The following is an 18,708-nucleotide window of genomic DNA, read 5'->3' on the forward strand; positions in this document are numbered from 1 at the left end:
ATCTGTCATCAAGGTTTATTGAATTTGATCATTCTGCTTTATTCTTCCATAACTGACAAGCCACAATATGCAAAGATCTACTTGGCTCTTTTGTTATAGTGCTTGTTTTTCAAGTCTTTCATTAGGATAAAAGAACTATTCTTACTAAAAGACAAGGCCAGACATAGTGGTCCATGGCTGGTGTTGGAGAATCTCAAATCTGAAAAAAGCCTGAGCGGCATATATCAGGGGCTCAGGGGCAGGATTCTTAGAACTCAGTCCAGATCCTCAATCTTAATAAATGTTCCATGATGAAGATGAGTCGGGATTGATGGAATCTAGACTTCACAGGAAAATACAGAAAATTAATTATAACTCTCTCTCCACTCCCTATTTTATGACAATTTCATCTCTAAGCACATCTGAAGTTCTGTGGCTGCAATGGTCCTTTTCACTGGGACCTTACCTGATGAAAGACACTGAGGACCTCTCTAGGGTTTCCTTTTTATTGGTATTTTAATTCAAGCAGGCCCCATACTTGAGGGTTCAGCCCTCATGACATAATTAGCTCCTAGAGATCTCACCTCTTGAACATCATCACCGTGCAGATTAGGATTTCAGTGTTAGAACTGGGGTGGGAGAGGACCTGAACATGAGGTTCATTTCATCAATGTCAGCAGAGTGCCTAGAAAATACAATTTGGTTTAGTTTGCTATTAAACCTTAATATAATACTTTGCTTGAGAACATGAGGCATCGATAGAACATGTGAATGATTCATATTATCATTTCATTATCTATAGGTAAATTATAAAAAATAGTTTCTCTGTTGCCGCAGCTTCTCTAGGTATAATCAAAATGATACTAACTGAAATTTACTGAGTATGACCTGAATTGGAAAAGCTTTGCAGGGTTAAGTTCAAGGTATGGTTCATTTGAACCACAAACTAAAATCAAAAGTCCAGCCCTTTTTTCCCAGAGACCCCTGCTTTATTTATTATATCAAGAAACCTGAAAAAAAATACTCAGCAGTGGAATTTTTAGCTGTTATTTGGGATTCTGGTAAATAACACCAACAAATTAAACTTGAAAATATACTCAATAGATAAGTAAAACTCTTCATTGTCCTGGAAAAAATCTTGGCTTAGACAGATAATTATAAAAGTAGCAGGAGTGTGAAACCAGGAAAGAACTTCTAGCAAATTCTGATTCTCACTTAACACATTTTAAATTTATATTCCTTACTTTTAGAAAACAACTTAGATAAAATTCGAAGAGGTGACTGAAGTTTTTCTAAGATCTTTGTCTCTAGCCCAACCAGATTAACCAGACACATGCCAAATTAAATACCCATAATCAGAAGCTAAGGTATGTTTCCATTTTAACTTAAGGAAGGACATCGCACTTGGCCATTTTCTGACATATGTAATTACTAAGCTTTCTTCCTATTCACTGTTACATTAATGAAATGCAAGTTCATCTCCTGGAGCTTTCATAGTTTTGAAGAACTTTTAGGAGAGTGTCTGTTTTTAATGCCATCTTTGCATTTTAAGTCAAGGTCAGGAATAGAATCGACTGCTAAATCGGATGTAGTTAGCAAGTCAGCACATTTGTCAGTTATCCTGGGGGCCAAGCTGAAAATCACTTCATACTGTAAACTCAAAAAAAAAAAAAAAACAAAACAAAAACAAAAAACAAAAAAACAAAAAAACACCAACTCCCAACAGTGGCCTCAGCATGAGATTGGTTGGACTGGGTTGGATAAGATGTACCCAGAGGATGCTAGAGGAAAAGAGGAGGCAAGGAAACCCACCACATCTGTCAGTTACCCAGGACAGAGCCAATGCTTGCTGAGCCTGGACCACACAGATCCTGGGCAAACTGCCAAGGTAGCAGTTAGGATCGCTTGCTTCAGAAAGGCAGTTTGGGTGACAATAATGATGAATTTGGACCTGACAGTGTTCACGTTGGAGTTCCTCTGAGATACTTCCAAGAGAATTTCTAGAACGCTACTCAGCATATGAGCAAGAAGCAGAAAGATTGGCCTGCAAGCTTAAGTTTGGAAGTCATCTCGGAGAGAGGACAAGCAAGCCATCCCAGCGATTGGCATCAACATGGGAAGGCGACCACAGGGAAAAGAATGCTGAGGCCCTGATGACCTCCACGATAGCCAAGCAGGGCGAAGAGCCAGCAAAATGGCTGAGATGTAGGAGCTGAACAGTGAGTTACGGAGGCCTAGGGAAGGCTGTGCTTTGGAAAGGGAGCCCTATGTTGCGGTAATTATTAAAAACTCAGAACCTTTGATCCCGCGCTAGTGCCAGCACCGTAGGGCCACATGGCATCTGCAGAGTACCTTCATCTCTGCAGGGGCTGGTTTCAGGGTGGCACCAAGCTAACCTCTGACCTCACAGCCTCTCCGCTCCCATTGCTAGTCGCCCTCTCCTGGCTGACTCTCTGCCAGCCTGGAACTCTCTGGTCCCAGCTTCCTGGTAAAATCAGGACCCTAGAGGTCCAAAGCAGCTGGTCTATCGCGGCTCCCTCCCACAGACTCTGCCTACACTCCCAGCAACCACCCCCTGGTAGTTACAGTATAAACTCCCAACTACCTGTTACAGTCAAGATTCAATAAGCTGTAATTTAGCAATCAGATTTGTATGTTGTTAAATTCTCAATCCACAACGTCCACACAATAAACTCACAACCAATTGATAAAGATATGAACCGCCCTCCTAGATAAGATAAATTGACCTATAAAAAAATCCATCCCTTAAGAAATATTCGTATCTACCTGTGGCTATTTAAGACCAACCGGATCTGGGTAGTCATTTTCTGTCTCCATCTTGGTTCTTCTCCTTTCCCCTTTTCTCTCGCCTTACAAAAACTTCGTCCCCACCTTACTTTTTACTGTCCAATCATGGGTCTTGACCTAACTTGTCCCAACCATCACCTGCATATAGACATCAACGTTCACCCTATGCTACTGACAGACTGAGGATGATGAGGACATGGGACTATTCATATATTATTGGACTATTGGTCAAAAGTGCCTTAGTAGAGTAACAAAAAGGCAAGCACATTCACAAGAAGAAAAGCAGCGTAGATGGCCCCAAGGAGAGATGGGCGGTCTGCAGGAGTCAGTGTGAGGGATTAAAGCAGCCTAGGTGGTACTGGTGTTTCAGGGAACATGGAGATGAGCTGGGTAGTCTATGGAAGTTAGGATGTAAGGGATTAAACAACACATGTTCTTTACGTTTCGAGGATTAAGGAAAATCCCCACCAATCAGTATTGTATTTCTATCACAACAGCTATCAATGATTTGAGTGCATGGTTCTTTAAGGTTTGTGTCTCAGCTACTCTTTAGGGTATAGATTGTGGGATGATGTACCATAATCTCATTGAGAGTCAGAAATAGTGTAAGTTGAAACGCATTTAGTACGCCTACCCCAATGACATCATAGTTTAGGTCAGTCAACCTTGAACTGCTCAGGATACTGACATTAACCTTCTGTTGAACCGGTTTTGAAGTAAAATGTGGAATAGTTCATATAGTTTACCTGCTACTGTATGCTATAGAGTACTAGAGCAATCACTTACCTTTCTATTCACAAACACATAGATGCTATGGTTTCCTGCCACTGCAAAACATCAAAACAGAAAGTCACTAACCCGGAAAAAAGAACAAACAGTAGTTTCTACTGAATATGTGTTGTTTTCCATACCATTGTAAAATTGAAAAAAAAAAAAAGACAAGTTGAACCTTTCTATGTGGGAGATTTTATATTAATACGCTGATTTTAAAACTAACCTCAACTTATATAGACCCAGAAAATCCATAATGCATAATGTTACCCTAGCCAACTAGCAAAAATAGAAGTCAGATCATCTGCCAGGTTGAAAGGGGAAGGAGTTCAGTGAGCAGTGTTAAGAGGCTGCAGGATGCTAGTCAGCCAGTAGAACACAATTCCAAACTGCCTGAAAGCATGAGGCACTAATTATAGGCAACACAGAGGGCTCATGCCTAGAGACGGGGGTTACCAAGAGTCATGAGATTATTTACAACCATCAGTCCAGAAAAGGAGCAAAGGGTATATTTCAAGAACTCGAAGAAAGGAAGGCAATACTAGTACAAGATAATTCCATCTGTGGATGCATAAAAACGACCCTCAAACTTAATGACTTAAGTAACAGACTGATTTCTCAGTTATTCGGGGAGGAATTTGTAAATGGCTTACCTGGGAAGCTGAGGTCTCTTGAGGTGATGGTCACATGACAGCTGGGCAGCTCCATGGTCTGAGGCTACTGTGCCTTCTTCTAGCTTGTTGCTATTTGTCGTTCCTGGTCACGGGGATCGCTTCACTGAGCTGTGAAATCCTCTTCCCAACACCATCACCAGCTTCCTCTGGAGTAAATGAGTTGACAGAAAGAAGCTAAGAGAAACTCCTTTTATGGTTACACACACTTGGTTTTTAGGAGATCCCTCAGAAGTGAGTCGTTGCAGCATGTTTTAAATCTACCCCCATTAGGACCCTGGTGAACGCTGGAGACAGGAAGCTCTTTTCTGAACCTATTCTCGCTGCTAGTAGTTGGCTCCCCTCAGGATGGGCCAGAGGGATGTGAGTCTATTCAAGTGTAAAGTATGAAGCAAGGGCCACAAACACTCTGTGTGACACACACCGAGGGACACATTTTCAAAGTGTTGTAGAAAGATGAAATTGATACGCCTGTGGCTTCTACTGTGGATCCCACAGCTCAGGGATCTGAGCGCTCTCTGAAATGGGTCCTTGGGTTTACTGGCTCCTTGTGTGGACTGCTGAGCCCTGAGGTAGCACCTGGGTTTCGGAGTCATTTCCTTTATACCTAAGCTTAAGAGCTGCACTGAATGACACCACTGCTCTCTGATTGTGAAGGCATGTGAAGCCTTTCTTTTTCTCATCTCTGACTCTCCATCCCTACGCTCCTTTGTCTCTGACACAAAGGTTGCTTCCTGCTTCTCTCAGTACCTCTTTTCCCCTAGCAAACACAGATGCCAGATCCCTAGAGACTCTCCATACACCTTTTATTTCTCTCTCACCAATGTGCAACCCCGCCTGACTCCCTGCTAGTACTGTCTCTTTTTAAACCTCTGTATAACCATAACCGTTCTAGATAGCTCTACTGCAAACAGCATGCTCAGGTGTCTGATGGATTCCAAAGTCAGATGAAGCATTAACACAGTACCCGGCAGCAAGGCCAATGACAGTATCCTCTGGGAATATTAAATGAGATGGTTCTTGGATTTCCTTCCCAGCATGCAATGACATACATAGAAACTTCAGATTGACACGTGACTGATGGAAAACAGTTGGCCAAGACTCCTTACTTCTCAAAGCCTTATAGTTCCCTGGATAAAATAAGCATTACTTCCTGAGATCTTGTCCTCACCATGCATGACACGCTAGACATGGTCAATGACTGTCCATGATCTTCTGGTCTACATTAAAGCTCTGGTGCTGTCAGGAGAAGAAGATAACTATTTAAAGCCATGCGTGTCCTACTCTGCTGCTTGCCTGGAACGTGTCGATACATAAGTCACTAAGAAATGAGCTTGGGACTGCGGAGGGCCTCTGATGGATGGCATGGAAACCCAATTTAGCCCAACTCAATTCTGTTAGGAAAAGGTATCTCAGGTGACCAAACTGCCATCGCACTGCACAAAGCACCAGAAGAGGGAAGAGAGCGAGTCTTTACTTTTGTAGCCGACACCCATCTTAGGTCATTGTTCTGTACTGACTTGAATTAAGAAGTGTACTTTTCACCCAGCGTAGACAGACTTCAGGGGTTAGAGGCAGGAAGCTTCCAGAAATTATAAGTCCTGCACATTATAGCTAAGAAAACAGCATATCAAACGTCTATTTATTAAGAGACATTATCTTGAAACATGATCATGTGTGTCCTTGGGTCAGCATAGTGCCATCAGCGGCTGCATTTCCTCAAGAAGTTTATGAATTAGTGAGCAGGGAACTCGGGTATCTGCCCAAGGTTACAAGGTAGTAACTATAGAAACTAAACTAGAGCTGCTAGATGCTGATTTCCTGAAATACTCCCAAATGAGACCACAGCATACCTGGAAATACATAAGAAAACCCCAGCAGCTATTCTCGACCAACCTGTAAATAACTAGTTTAAACCCACTCACAGATTACAAATGTATCAGTCCGTGACCACCATATGAAGGATGCTTTCAGCTAGTGCCTCGTAGAAACCCTTGCAAGCTCCCCACTCCACAGAGATGATCGCGTTCATAACTAAGGTATATAAAGGCATTGACCGGACTTCTATCAAACGCCCAGTGCAATACTAAACCGTATGGAGTGGGTTAATGAGTGAAGGCAAGTCCTCACTCTTCAGGGACAAGAAAAGAAAGCGCATTACTTACACACACCATGACCGGTGAAGGCCAGAGAATAGGAAGGTGCTGAAGTCCACTTCTAAGTTGATTTATTTGCTCATCATGAAAACTGATTAAAAGGCATTTGGGACACTATTCAACATTCTTCAGTTCAGGTTATGATCTCAAAAATGAAAGACAAGAAATGATATGAGTTTTCCAAGAAGGAGTATGTGACCTCCACCTTCCTGTCTTTTTAGGAGAGGGTGAAACACCTTTTCTGGTAGAGGCTATGGGGCTTTGTGACTTACCTGTTTCCCAAAGTCCTCACTGAGACGCATGCACAGTCACCCAGTGTACCATGAAAACATCACCAACACACTCAACAGCACACCCCTCCAAAGACAGGCATCCCTCCTCCCCCTATAAATTATTAACAGCAAAAAACTGGCTGTGCTGTACTGCCTCCAACACCTGTCAGAAGGAGACGTTCATTTGTATTCCCGTTATTACAAAAGCAGTGTTTGTTCGATTTGGAAAATACACAAGAAGGATTGGGAAATCTTTTAATATATACACAGACTGTAACTCGAAAAGGACAGCAGGCATATTTTTGTGTAGTTTGTAATAAGGAATATTAAGTGGATTTTGGTAGGCACGTTAGACCAAAATACGTTTCTCGGAAGGATGGAAGTTGTTTCCAACGTTTCAGTTAATCAACAAATAGTTCCAAGCCATCATCTTCTTAGAGGCCTGGAGGGAGGTGACACGCCATGCTTTGCACATTTTGCCAGCAGACGGTTGATATTTCCCTCCTTGCTTCACATCGATCTAAGTCTCTTGGGTAAAACAAAGGCGAGGGGGTCTGTCCCACATTATGCTCTGATTGCTGTTTTACAACTGGAAGCATATAGTTGGTAAGACAGAGCAGAGCTGGCTAAGGAATTAATATTCTACAATGCTTGCTAGGAGCTGGGCATCATGCCTGGTTCTTTGCCCATGCAATCTGAGCCAGTCCCCCTGAGGTCAGTCGTTTTATCATGTCCATTTTACAAATTAAGAGACTCGGGTTCCAACAGCCATAGACAGAACTGCAATTCCGTCCTTGATTTATGCTGTTGGGGATGTTCCAGGACTCTGTAAAGCTTCCCCTAAAGAGGACAGAAATACTGGGGAATTTTTCCCGTTTTTCAGATTTCTACCCTCTATTGTTCATCAGAAAACCTCTCTGCCAAAATATGGCAACCTATAACTTGCTACACCTAAGATCAAAAGAAAAGGGATTCAGATAATGGAGAAATCCAAATTTGACAGTTTTGCCATGGCTGATGCAGGTGTCCAGCATCCTCTAAGCACTGCCGATCTATGTTCACAAGAGAGGGTTGCCACATGTCCGGAGACTGACGAGCCACTGGGCTTAGGATTCGGTAATGGAAAAAAAGTGGACAATGGAATTGCCTTCCATATTCTGATGAAATGCTCAGTTGACTTCACAATGTTTTTCCTTCCTTTTCCCCCCACTTAAAAAATGTTACTTTTACTAATAGTCTTGAAGTAGAGTCAGGAATGAATATGAGTGGTGGGGAAGAAGGGAAGGAAGGACAGAGGCAGGTAGATAGGAAGCCAGCACAAGTGACTAGGGTCCACTGTCACACATCATTTAATCCCCAATACTCCAGTCTCCCTTTACTCTCACAGAGCTGCTGTGTCTTCCCCACCCCCACGGCACTGAGTCCTCAGGACCTGCCACTGAAAATCAGCACAGTAACTGGAGCGTTTTCCTTTGCCTAGTGCGCAATGCGGAGGCACTTTCAGAAGAGGAGAAAGTCTTTCTGCTCAGCCTCTCAGCAAAGCATTAATATTTATTAGCGAGCACTCCCCTGTAGGATGAATGTTTTATGATCAACTATGAGTGGCAACAAATGACAATTTCAACCACAAGCCACCCATTCTTCCAGCGCTAGGGAGTGCAGAACAGACAATACAGGCCTCTCCATTTTGGAAGCATCCCAGTCACTCTTCGGGACAAGGCAGCAATTGACCACTGCCCCCAGGGTTATTAGAGGCAATAATCAAGCCTATCAGATTTCAAAATCAACAAGGAGCAATTAAAATGGAACTCAGCCTTGGCGTCATGTTGAAGCTATATTTAAAAACCGGAATACATATAACAGGACTGAAAACCATTTCAGAAGCTAGGAATCATATACATATTTGAAATTTAAATCAGACCATTTCCTGAACAATTCTGAAAAGAAAGGATCCGCTGCCTTTCCAGGTTTGAACACAAGCATTGCCTATGTCAGGTTTGCCTATTCATTCAGTTCACCGAGGACATTTGATCTTCCTGGCACATTAGACTGTGGGTTTTGAATCAGCATCAAGGTCTAAAAAATGACTTACATGAGCTCTTCACAATTGAAAACTGCCCTCACTAAATCACTCTGCAATGTGCTTAATGCACGACTCGATCTTACTCCCCTATTGTATGGTGAGTTATTACATGCTGGAAGAGGCGAATGCGTCTCATCTGTGTAATTAATGGATGCACTACACAGAGGCACAAAAGTAAGATCCCAGTAGCATCTATTTCCGTCCTGCCAATTTCAGTGATTTTCGTGCAGGAGAAACCAATCTGAGACTGTGCAATAGTGAGCCTTCTGAAAGGCCTTCTCTTCCTCCTCTCCAGCGGAAGCTCCAACCTAGATATTTTAGCCATAGTTTGCCAATATCCTGCATGTCTGATTTTGTCTAAGCAGGGGGAAAAATAATAGTCTCAGAGTTTTGAATCAGGTTTGGATCCAAGTTCTGATTATTCGTCTAAATTTTTAGAGAACTTTCCTAACTCTTTACTTTCCTAGCTCAAAAATAAACATAACGTGTAAGGTAGGATTATAGCATGGAATACAGATGCTATGTGAAAAGCAGCCAGCTCATGATGGATATGGTTTTGTTAGCAAAAAAAAATGTCAAAGACTGTATTAAATTGCTCTATTTTACAGAGTGCAATTCATTATTGAAATTAAAAAAAATCAAAATGGGAGTGGGAGAACACAATAGAGACAAACTTTTAGGCGTGGTGTATTCCCATCACATGAGACTGTTACTTTATATTCAAGCTGTTTTGTACTTAAGAAGTCTATCGAATACAGTGTTGGTTCTCAATAACAGAACTTCCGGTTCCTAAGTGAGGTACAACAAATTTCCCTAACTGAGCTGCCTTGTCTGGCCTTAGTGGGAGAGAATACACCTAATCCTGCAGTGATTTGATGAGCCAGGGCGGGGTGATACCCATGGGGTGAGGGCCTCCCCCTTCTTGGAGAAAGGAAGGGGGCTTAGGGAGAGAGGCATGTGAGGTAGGGACTGGGAGGAGAAGGGGGGCTGATACTGCGATGTAAAGTGAATAGAGAAGAGAACGTGCTCCTCCCCCAACTCCTGAAACTGATCTCCAGAATGACTTCTACAGTACCTATTAAACCACAGACATGACAGAAGAAGGGGGAAAATATCCAAATTAAACTTAAAAAATTATGTTTGACTCAGTAACAAAATAAGAATTTGACTTAGCCATCAGCACACGGGTCTTTAATACAGTGAAGACGTGAGCTCAGACTTGGTAAGAGATGGTTCTTTAAGCATAGTCTTCCTATCAGGGAACCACCACGCCTTCTTACAATGTCTCTCATCCTCTGCCTCACATCCTGTTTCCTCCTTTCTGACTCTGCCTTCCTTTTGCTGCCCGTAGGTAGTCCGACCATACCAGACCATGTCAAACCCTATGAGCAAGCTCACGGTTCTCAACAGCATGCACTCCCACTTCATCCTGGCTGACAATGGGACCACGGGAAAATACGGGGCCGAGGTGAAACTCCGCAGACAACTGGAAAAGCACATTTCACTCCAGAAGATAAACACAAGTAAGTAAGCCACGCTGACCACTGCACCGCCTAGAAAATAATGCCAAGTGTTTACGTATCCTATGCAGCAAGGATAGGAAAAATCAAGCCGTAGGCACCGCCATCTTCCTCCTGGCCCAGGGAGCAGGGAGTTATCCAGGGGAACACAAGAGGAAACCTGAGAATACTAACACAATTAACGGGTTCAAGCTCATTTCTTCGCGCATAGAGAGTTCATCCCCAGCTGGGGTTTCTGAAACTTTCCTACTTCCTTCCACAGTACTCAAGAGAAGAAAGGCACCCCAGAGAAAGGCTGCTATTTAGAAAGCCTCTGTGTGTGTGTGTGTGTGTGTGTGTGTGTGTGTGTGTGTGTGTGTGTGTGTGTCACTAAAAAAGGCAAAGCAAATCAGGCTTTGATCTTAGCGCAGAGGAGTCTCAAAGGAGTTGAATGTTTTTAAACTAAAGCGTACTGGGCAGGCATCTTGCTCCGACTCTAACACTGTTTTACTTTTATGTATTATGAATTTGTCATCTCCAGTCATGTGTGCACTTCCCTATGAGTATGTATGCATGCTGCACACTACATCTCTAATGGCTATAAAATTTCTCTGAAGGACTCGTGAGCTCTGTACTAAAGTTGTCATATAAACATTTGGCTGGAAAAAGAAAGGATGCTCCCCTGATCATCTACTAAGGGTCCTCTCAGAAAAAAAATGCTTCCCTTTCCACAAAGTGATATGTGAGGCTTCAGTGGTTTGCAGTTTAGATTGTAAATACCTTCACATACATACATACATACATACATACATACATACATACATACATACACACATACGTACATACACACAAACATCAACATAGATGTTGATGAGTAAATGTATGTTGCTCACTCTTGAAGGATGAGAAAATTTATTACTTATATGCATAATACACATAGATGTTTGTGTGTATGTACATATATATAATGGAAGTTTCCATATAACATTAAATTTCCAAAGCCTGTAATTCCAAGAAAAGCTAGATTCTCTTTGGCTACTCTTTAAAATCCCATCTCTCTTCTCTGCCTTCGTGCTTGATAAATCTTCCTGCTATAGCTGACTTTTTGCCAGAGCTGCGATGCCAGGCCCTTCTGGTCTCAACTTCCCCTTCTTAACCCTCCTCTCTAGGTGTCTCTCTGGCTGCTTACTTAGACCAGCTTTATACATTCATCCCATTCTGGGTGAAATTGGAAATAATGATTTCGGCTCAAGTCTGAAATAAAAATTATATGAGGAAACTCTATTCTTGAATCTTTGCAGCTGTGGCCCAAGAGGAACACTGGGAGAAGGGCTGCAGTAAACATACATACACACACACACACACACACACACACACACACACACACACAGCAGAGACAGAGAGACAGAGACAGAGACAGAGAGACAGAGACAGAGAGAAAGAGAAACCTAACTGATCAGAGGCTGGCAGAGACAAAAGCATTGTCATCAGCCAGGTGGTAAGCTTTGCTGAAAATGCTAGCACTTTCCTTCATCTCAGTATTTGAGAGAATGGATGGGGAGAAGTTATATAATTAGTACTATTTTAAGTTATTTTAGAATATAGCATTACTCTTGGTTTTTTTCCTTCTGCTATTGGGTTAAATATGAGAGTTCATGAGAAATTAGCTAGAAACTGGAAGACAGGAGAGCAAGGACACAAGACATAATTCAAAGTGAAACTTAGTACAGAACAATTAGAAACACTCTCCAGACCAGCAAAGCCCATCACTGTGCAGGCCCTAGTGGCTCCTGAGCCATTTATAAAGCAGCACTAGATGTGTGGCTGGATGGCTATTTAGTAATTTATAAAGCAGAGCTGGATGTAGATGTGCAGTTGGATGGCTATTCAGTAATTTAGAAAACAGGACAAGATGTGGGGTTGCATGTGTTTGGTACCCATCTGAGGATATGCAAGTTAGCCCAGCCAAAACTATTAGTTGAGCCTCGTTTGAGAGATGCCCAGACAGAGGGTGCCTTTGGTTCATTCCAGAGGGAACACTCTTTGTTATGTAATTCATGTGCCTCAAAGAATGCCTTTCTCCAAAGGTTTTTTAAAGTGCTGAGTATTACAATTGGCCTTTCAGGGAAGGAGGGAAGGAAGGAGCAAGGGGCAGGCAGGAAGACCCCTGAACAACACTTTATGCCAGTGACATCATAGGCCAAACACCTGGAGAATGAAGGGCAACCATGGCAGATGGTTAGAGACACTAGAGGAGACCCAACAAGTGGACAGCTCATCAGGAACCCATCACACCTTGTTTGTGGAGACACTGGACCATTGTTTTACTATCAAAGAAGCAGTTGGGGTGGGAACCCAAGCAAGGGTTGTATGTATAGAGATGGAGCATTGACCCAAGTACTAATGGGCTTATTTTGTTAATGGATTTTGAGGCATCATAGAAACCTACAGGCCCCCATTCTGTTGTATGAGCAGGCCCAAGAAGTGGATAACAGAAGCCCAGTAGACCCCAAAAGTCAAGGAAGCTAAGAAGAGAGGTGTCTGTAAGTGTCATGAATTAGGGCCTACCATTCTGGCCTTCTACTCATTGGAGTTTGCCTGACACTGTCTCTGGATCTGCTGGATCTATATGACCCTGAAATGAGAAGTTACTAGATGACTGAGTGATTCCTGATTTATAAGGTAGACTTCTCTTCTTACTGTGTTCAGACTCAAAGGGGCAAGGAAATACAAGTTTGTTGGGTGGGAAGAGTGACCACTCTCCATGAGAAGTTTCCATTCACCTTGCAGCAAGGAAAATTGCCCATAGCAACCACAGAACTCCAGAGAAAGACTGGGAAAAGGCACAAAGTCATAGCATGAATCAACCTAAGAATATCAACATTTAAGGCAACCCCACTCCCTGCTGGAAACATTTCTACTTTCTTACCTGAGTGCACCTTTTTACTTCATACCATAATTAGCAATTAATGATCCTTTAAACGCTTAAGTTTTAATCTGAGTCTGTTCTAAAAATTCTACGTATGTTTCCATTTCCTGCTTTAAAATGGAAATTACAAAAAACCCAATTGCCTGGAAATTAGGCATTCTACCATAGCAATCCTGCTACCACCTCTTACACCCATGATGGTTCTAGGGATATAAGGACACACACAGCACTCTCCTCACTGAAATACCAGGCCCCATCAATCGGGGAGACGAGTTTAACAGCAGTAACCTATTCACAAGCCTGTTTACCTACACGAATGGCACTGCTTCGTGGAGAATGCATCTGTTAAACATAGCGTGTATCCTGCTCAGGAGACCTGTAAGCCTCTTTTTGTCAGCATGCCAGTTATTAGTAACATAAGCACTGAGTATGTTTACATTAATGTGCACTCTGACATCCATTATCCCATTCACATCCCTCTCTACCAGTCAGTAGAAAGGCACTGTCAGGGATTATCAAGGGCTCTGTTTATAAAAGAGAGCTCTTTTAGACATGAGAAATTGCCTGCTTTAGAATACTCAACTATTTGCAATTTTTCAAACCACAAATTTAACCTACTGGGGACAATGCCAATTATTCTTTTAGTAAATAAATATCTAGTGAAGTCTTAGCATATACCTGCTATTGTTAAGATCTGGGAAAGCAGAAATAATTCACTGAGCTTCAGACAAGAACAAAGATAATAATAGAAAGACAAGTGAAGTTGTAACATCTGATAGTAATGAGTGCTATTAGGAGAAATAAAGCTAAGGAAGGTATCTGTGGGCACACACATGTATATTTCTAGAGAGTCATTTAGATTAGGTAGCTAGGTGTGGCCTGTAGGAGGAATAACATTGAAGCCAGGGACTGACTAAAGAGAGGGGTGACTGTGGGTGGAGCATTATGGGTAACATGCAGGGACAGACTCTTGAAGTGTTTGATGAAGACACGAAAAGCTTAGCAAAGAATCAGATTTAATTATAAGAAATTTGGATCTAAGAAGTTAAAGATAATCACTACTGTGCTTTAAAACATTACTCTAGCTCTATGTAAAGGTTATACTGGAAGAATGGATAAGAGTAAAAGCCAGAGATACATTTAGGAGGACCTCCCAGTAAGGCAGTAGGGCAGACACACTGATGTTTGAGTGGGAAGACTGGAAAGTTGGTAAAGCCTGGTCAGATGCAGGATATAAAAGACTGAAGTGTTGTGTCTAAGAAAGGAGTAGCTATGCGTCTTCGTGATACGCTTCAGGGAAAAGGTCCAAACATGTACAAATTAGTGTGTGTTTTGATAGCGTGGGCATTGTTCTGACAGTCATAATACATATTACATATTGTCTGCATTTACCAAGTCATGGCCACTCCTGTTTCCTCTGCACACCCCCCACCCGTTGAACCCTCTGCATAATGATGAAGGACGTCCAGACAGCACACAATTCCACCCAGAAATACCTCAGCACCAAAGTATATGCATCTTATATCGGCCACTCATGGGAGAGAACTGGGGGAGGTAACCTAAGAATAGTGATCTATAAACCCTTAAGAATTCACACTTCTTCTTTCTTAGAAAAAAATAAATATTAACAGTAGATTCGAGGCCACCAAAACAGGGAATGGGAGACTTCATTCTAGTCTGCTGTAACACCCTGGGGCAACTCTTAGGTAATACTTCTTACCTTGTGTCTTTAAATGACTGGAAGAGGCATTTGCAAGCCCTACCACAGAAAAATGACTAATATTGGAAGACATGGAAACATGTATTACTTTGCTTCAATCACTACACAGAATACCTGTGCTGGCTGACAGCAATGTATTCCACAAAGACAAACACTCTTAAGAAAATTACACTACTTCCTTGTCTGTCACTTGAACTGTTTGGTCAAACTATAGCCATGGGCGTGCTCAAAATACATGGATATATTCAGAAACTTTTTCAGAGAATAAAGAGTGTCTTAAATATATTATCTTGCTGTTAAAAAACTATCTTAAAAGTTGGGACAATCATCTTTTCCAATGCCAAATTCTACCTTTAGCTTACCAAAAAATACATTTAAAACAAAATTGTCCCTGCAATTTTCAGTAACAAGAGTTGAATTCCCAGAAGTTCTAACTTTCTTTTAAAGAGTTTGAAGGAAGGAATGTTACTCTGAGAGAGAGAGGAAGTCTCTGCCTATTGCAAATGCTATGAAAGTGCAGTGGCCGCTAAATGTGGACAGGCAGATTATCATAGTCCTAGAACGTTAGGCAAGTTGCCGGGTTGTTTTTTTGTTTGTTTGTTTGGTTTATTTTGTTGTTGTTGTTTTGTAATGTTTGTGAATCTGTGAACACAGGATGATAGTACAAACCATTATAACTAACATGAATGAACAGTAGAATTGTGACATGAGGCAGTTCAGACCTTTGGCCCACTTCCGGCCCCCTCAGTAGAAATCATGGACCATGTTTCTATAGCCTCTCTGCCTTAGTTCTAATCGTAACACTGATCCTCTGCCCTGCAGCCTGTCAGACAAAGCTAGGGTGCTCATTAGAATATCTTTACCACTTTTCAACCTGACTCTGCTAATTAAGTGTCTACATCTCCCTTAAGTTATAGAGAGGGTCCAGAGGGAGAAAGAGGGCTAAACATTATATACTGGCATGTACGGAGTACCTATTAACACCAAGTATTAAGTGGTAATTGATAGAGTTTCTTAGTCCCTAAAGTAATAACCAGAAACCTTTAATTTTTCCTGAATAGTTGAAAGCCCAATTGTCACTAGGGCCTGAGTCAACAGTTCAGAAAGGATGAGAGCCGCCATTAGAGGCTGAAGCTACAGTCCTGTGTATGAGTTATCACGACTGTCATTTAGGCTTGGTGTGTATTCTGCCTGTGTCAGGGCAAGAACTTTGGCTGATGCAAAATGACCCAGAACACCCTAAACCCTTAGATTAGAAAAAGACCAATTGTCTTTGGGATCCATTTGAGTGAAGTGCTGGTGGCTTCCCACTTTAGATGTTACATTTCACCCAATGAAAATGTTTTATTTGGCTTGGGCACATCATTATATTAAGCACATCTGTCTAGGACATCTTTATGAAACTAGAATTCCCTGGCTTTTCCTCTCTGCTTAAATGAGACCTCTCTACCAGGTTAAATCCAATCTAAGAAATCCTCTCACAGCAGCCCGCTGTGGATTCATGTGCCTTGAGGTTGAGTTAATGGTGGTGTCACTGAGTGCACTGAGGTTTCCACCATCAACACTGCTGCCACTTTTGAAGTTTGCTACAAAGATAATTTGATGCTGCTGGCCCCAGAATAACATCTGACATTTAACCATGCTCTTGCCTTACGAGGTTACCCAGAGCACTTTTCTCTGAAGGAGCAGATTCAAATGAGTTTGACATTTATTTTTTAAGTAAACATGGAACAGAAATGATTGTAGAACTCCTAAAAATGATCAAATGATATTGGCATTTAGAAGCCTCTGTGGGGGTGTCATAAAGTTCTTGTTGCAACACCCCTACACATTTATGACTTTGTACTTCTTCACACAAACCGTGAAGAAGACAGTGATAAGAGAGGTGTGTCTCAGTAGGTCAGACCAGCATCTTTAAACCAGTCCAGCTTTTTGTGGAAAGTATTTTCCCTTCCCATTGAGATGAGTCTTCTGAACACACACTGGTCACAAGGAAGTCAAAGCTTTGTAAAGGCCAGTGAGTTAAAATCAAGCTGAATATAAAGTTGGTATGTGTCTGTGAGGGACACACCAATTTAAAGGAATTTATGACGACAAGGCTCCTATAATTAGAAGTAACTACTTGTGACTGTATCATTTACATCCTTATTCCTTGACTATCGTATTTGGTGATCACTCCGAAAGACGGATTTTATATAATTCTCAATTATGGTGGAGGTGCAACCTCTCTTAATAGACATTTAAAATGAGAGGACGAATCTGGCGTTATCCCAATCTCTGGTACTTAATTAATGACATGGGAGAGGGACGAGAATACTGACATCCTGTGATACGACAACTCCTGGCTCCCAACCAGTGACACCTCTTAGGATGTGTTTGCTACTTGAATACATGTAGAAGAAACATCACTGAGGAAGAGTGGTGAGATTAAAAATATTTAACACTCTTTAAAGACTTTGGTGCCCTTAAATCCATAACATGGGAAGGATGCCAGTTCTGATACATCCTGGCATCACTGTTTGTGAGAAATTCTCTGTAACAACTCACTTCATCAGCACTGCACATGAAGCCTGTTCTATCCTGGAGATGCCCAACGGCATTTGCTGTATTAGAGCCCTTCCTGCTTTTGGAGTCAGGGAATGAACCTGAGTTGACCTTTGTGCCATCATAGCTGTAGAAAATCTGCTTTTTATTTGAAGAGACTCACCGACCAGCCTAACAGGCAGAGCCAGCCCATGATATAAATGAAATCAGAATTACCAATTCAGCAGCACCCACTCTTAGACCACTGCTTTGGATGTTTCGGGCTCGGTGATTCTAGTGCTTCAGGCTGGAAGCTTTCCTGTCACAGATTTTAGTGTCCAGAGAAATCCCACAGTCTGCAGTTGTCAGCTAACATGGGAATCAAACAAAGCCCCGACAGGCAATTGCTTTACCCCTGAGACCTGTCAAGCTTACTCCTTGGATGACATTGCCCAGGAAATACTCTAATACATCAGGGCTCTACGAGAATAGACATCGGATGTGAATACCAACAAAATGCTAATTTCTTATCTATAAATTACTGAGAATTATTCTAAAAGGTAGAGGCAGGGAAGGAATGTAAATCTTGAGGGAATGAGTAATTCATGAAACAAGCACTGTGAGGCAATTTTTCTAAAAAATTTACATTGCATATCTAGCCTAGTAGCATATATATTTCATATCCCTAGACTGTAGTAGTAGATCATTCATATATATACATATATATTCATATTTTCTATTATTAAACCATGGAACCAATTCTCCCTGAAAGGTTGACATCAATCAAGAACCTTTGGCTTTATCAGGACTCTTATCAGCCTTACTGACATCGATGTGTGTCAGGGCTGAGCAATAGTCACCATTTGGACACGAAGGACAATTAGAAACCAGTCCAGTTATATTACCATAAGAAATGTGAAAACTCCCAATGTCTGGGATTTTTTCAAATTCCATGAAGAATGACATTAGAATTTTGCTGGGAACTGCACAGAATCTGTAGATTACTTTTTGTAATATAGCATTATTTTCATTGTGTTAATCCAGCGATTACAGAAACGCAGAAGGTCTTCCCATCACTGTATCTTCTTTAGTTTTCTTTTTCCACATCTTAAAGTCTTCACTGTAGGGGCCTTTCACTGCCTTGGATAGGATTAGTTCTAGGTACTCTTTATAAAGAAGGAGATAGACTTTGAGCTAATTGTTGTGATCTATGAAAGCTACCGAAGTTTTTGTTTTGTTTTTGTATCTTGCACCTTTACTGTGTCTGTTAGATCTAAGAGTTTTCTGGTATAGTATA

The 18,708-nt window shown here is 41.7% G+C and overlaps 1 protein-coding gene across 2 annotated transcripts in view; it reads left to right on the top strand.

Moving 5' to 3' along the window:
* Positions 1–18,708, top strand: part of Trpm3 (transient receptor potential cation channel, subfamily M, member 3) — an 870,412-nt gene that overhangs the window by 608,193 nt on the left and 243,511 nt on the right. For both annotated transcript variants that reach the window (NM_001191562.1, NM_001354180.1), the window contains 1 exon segment: positions 10,092–10,263. In NM_001191562.1, coding sequence (NP_001178491.1) covers positions 10,092–10,263 — 172 coding nt within the window.

This window comes from Rattus norvegicus, chromosome 1 (assembly GCF_021556685.1).
Source record: "Rattus norvegicus strain SHRSP/BbbUtx chromosome 1, alternate assembly SHRSP_T2T, whole genome shotgun sequence".
NCBI classification, from domain to species: Eukaryota; Metazoa; Chordata; class Mammalia; order Rodentia; family Muridae; genus Rattus; species Rattus norvegicus.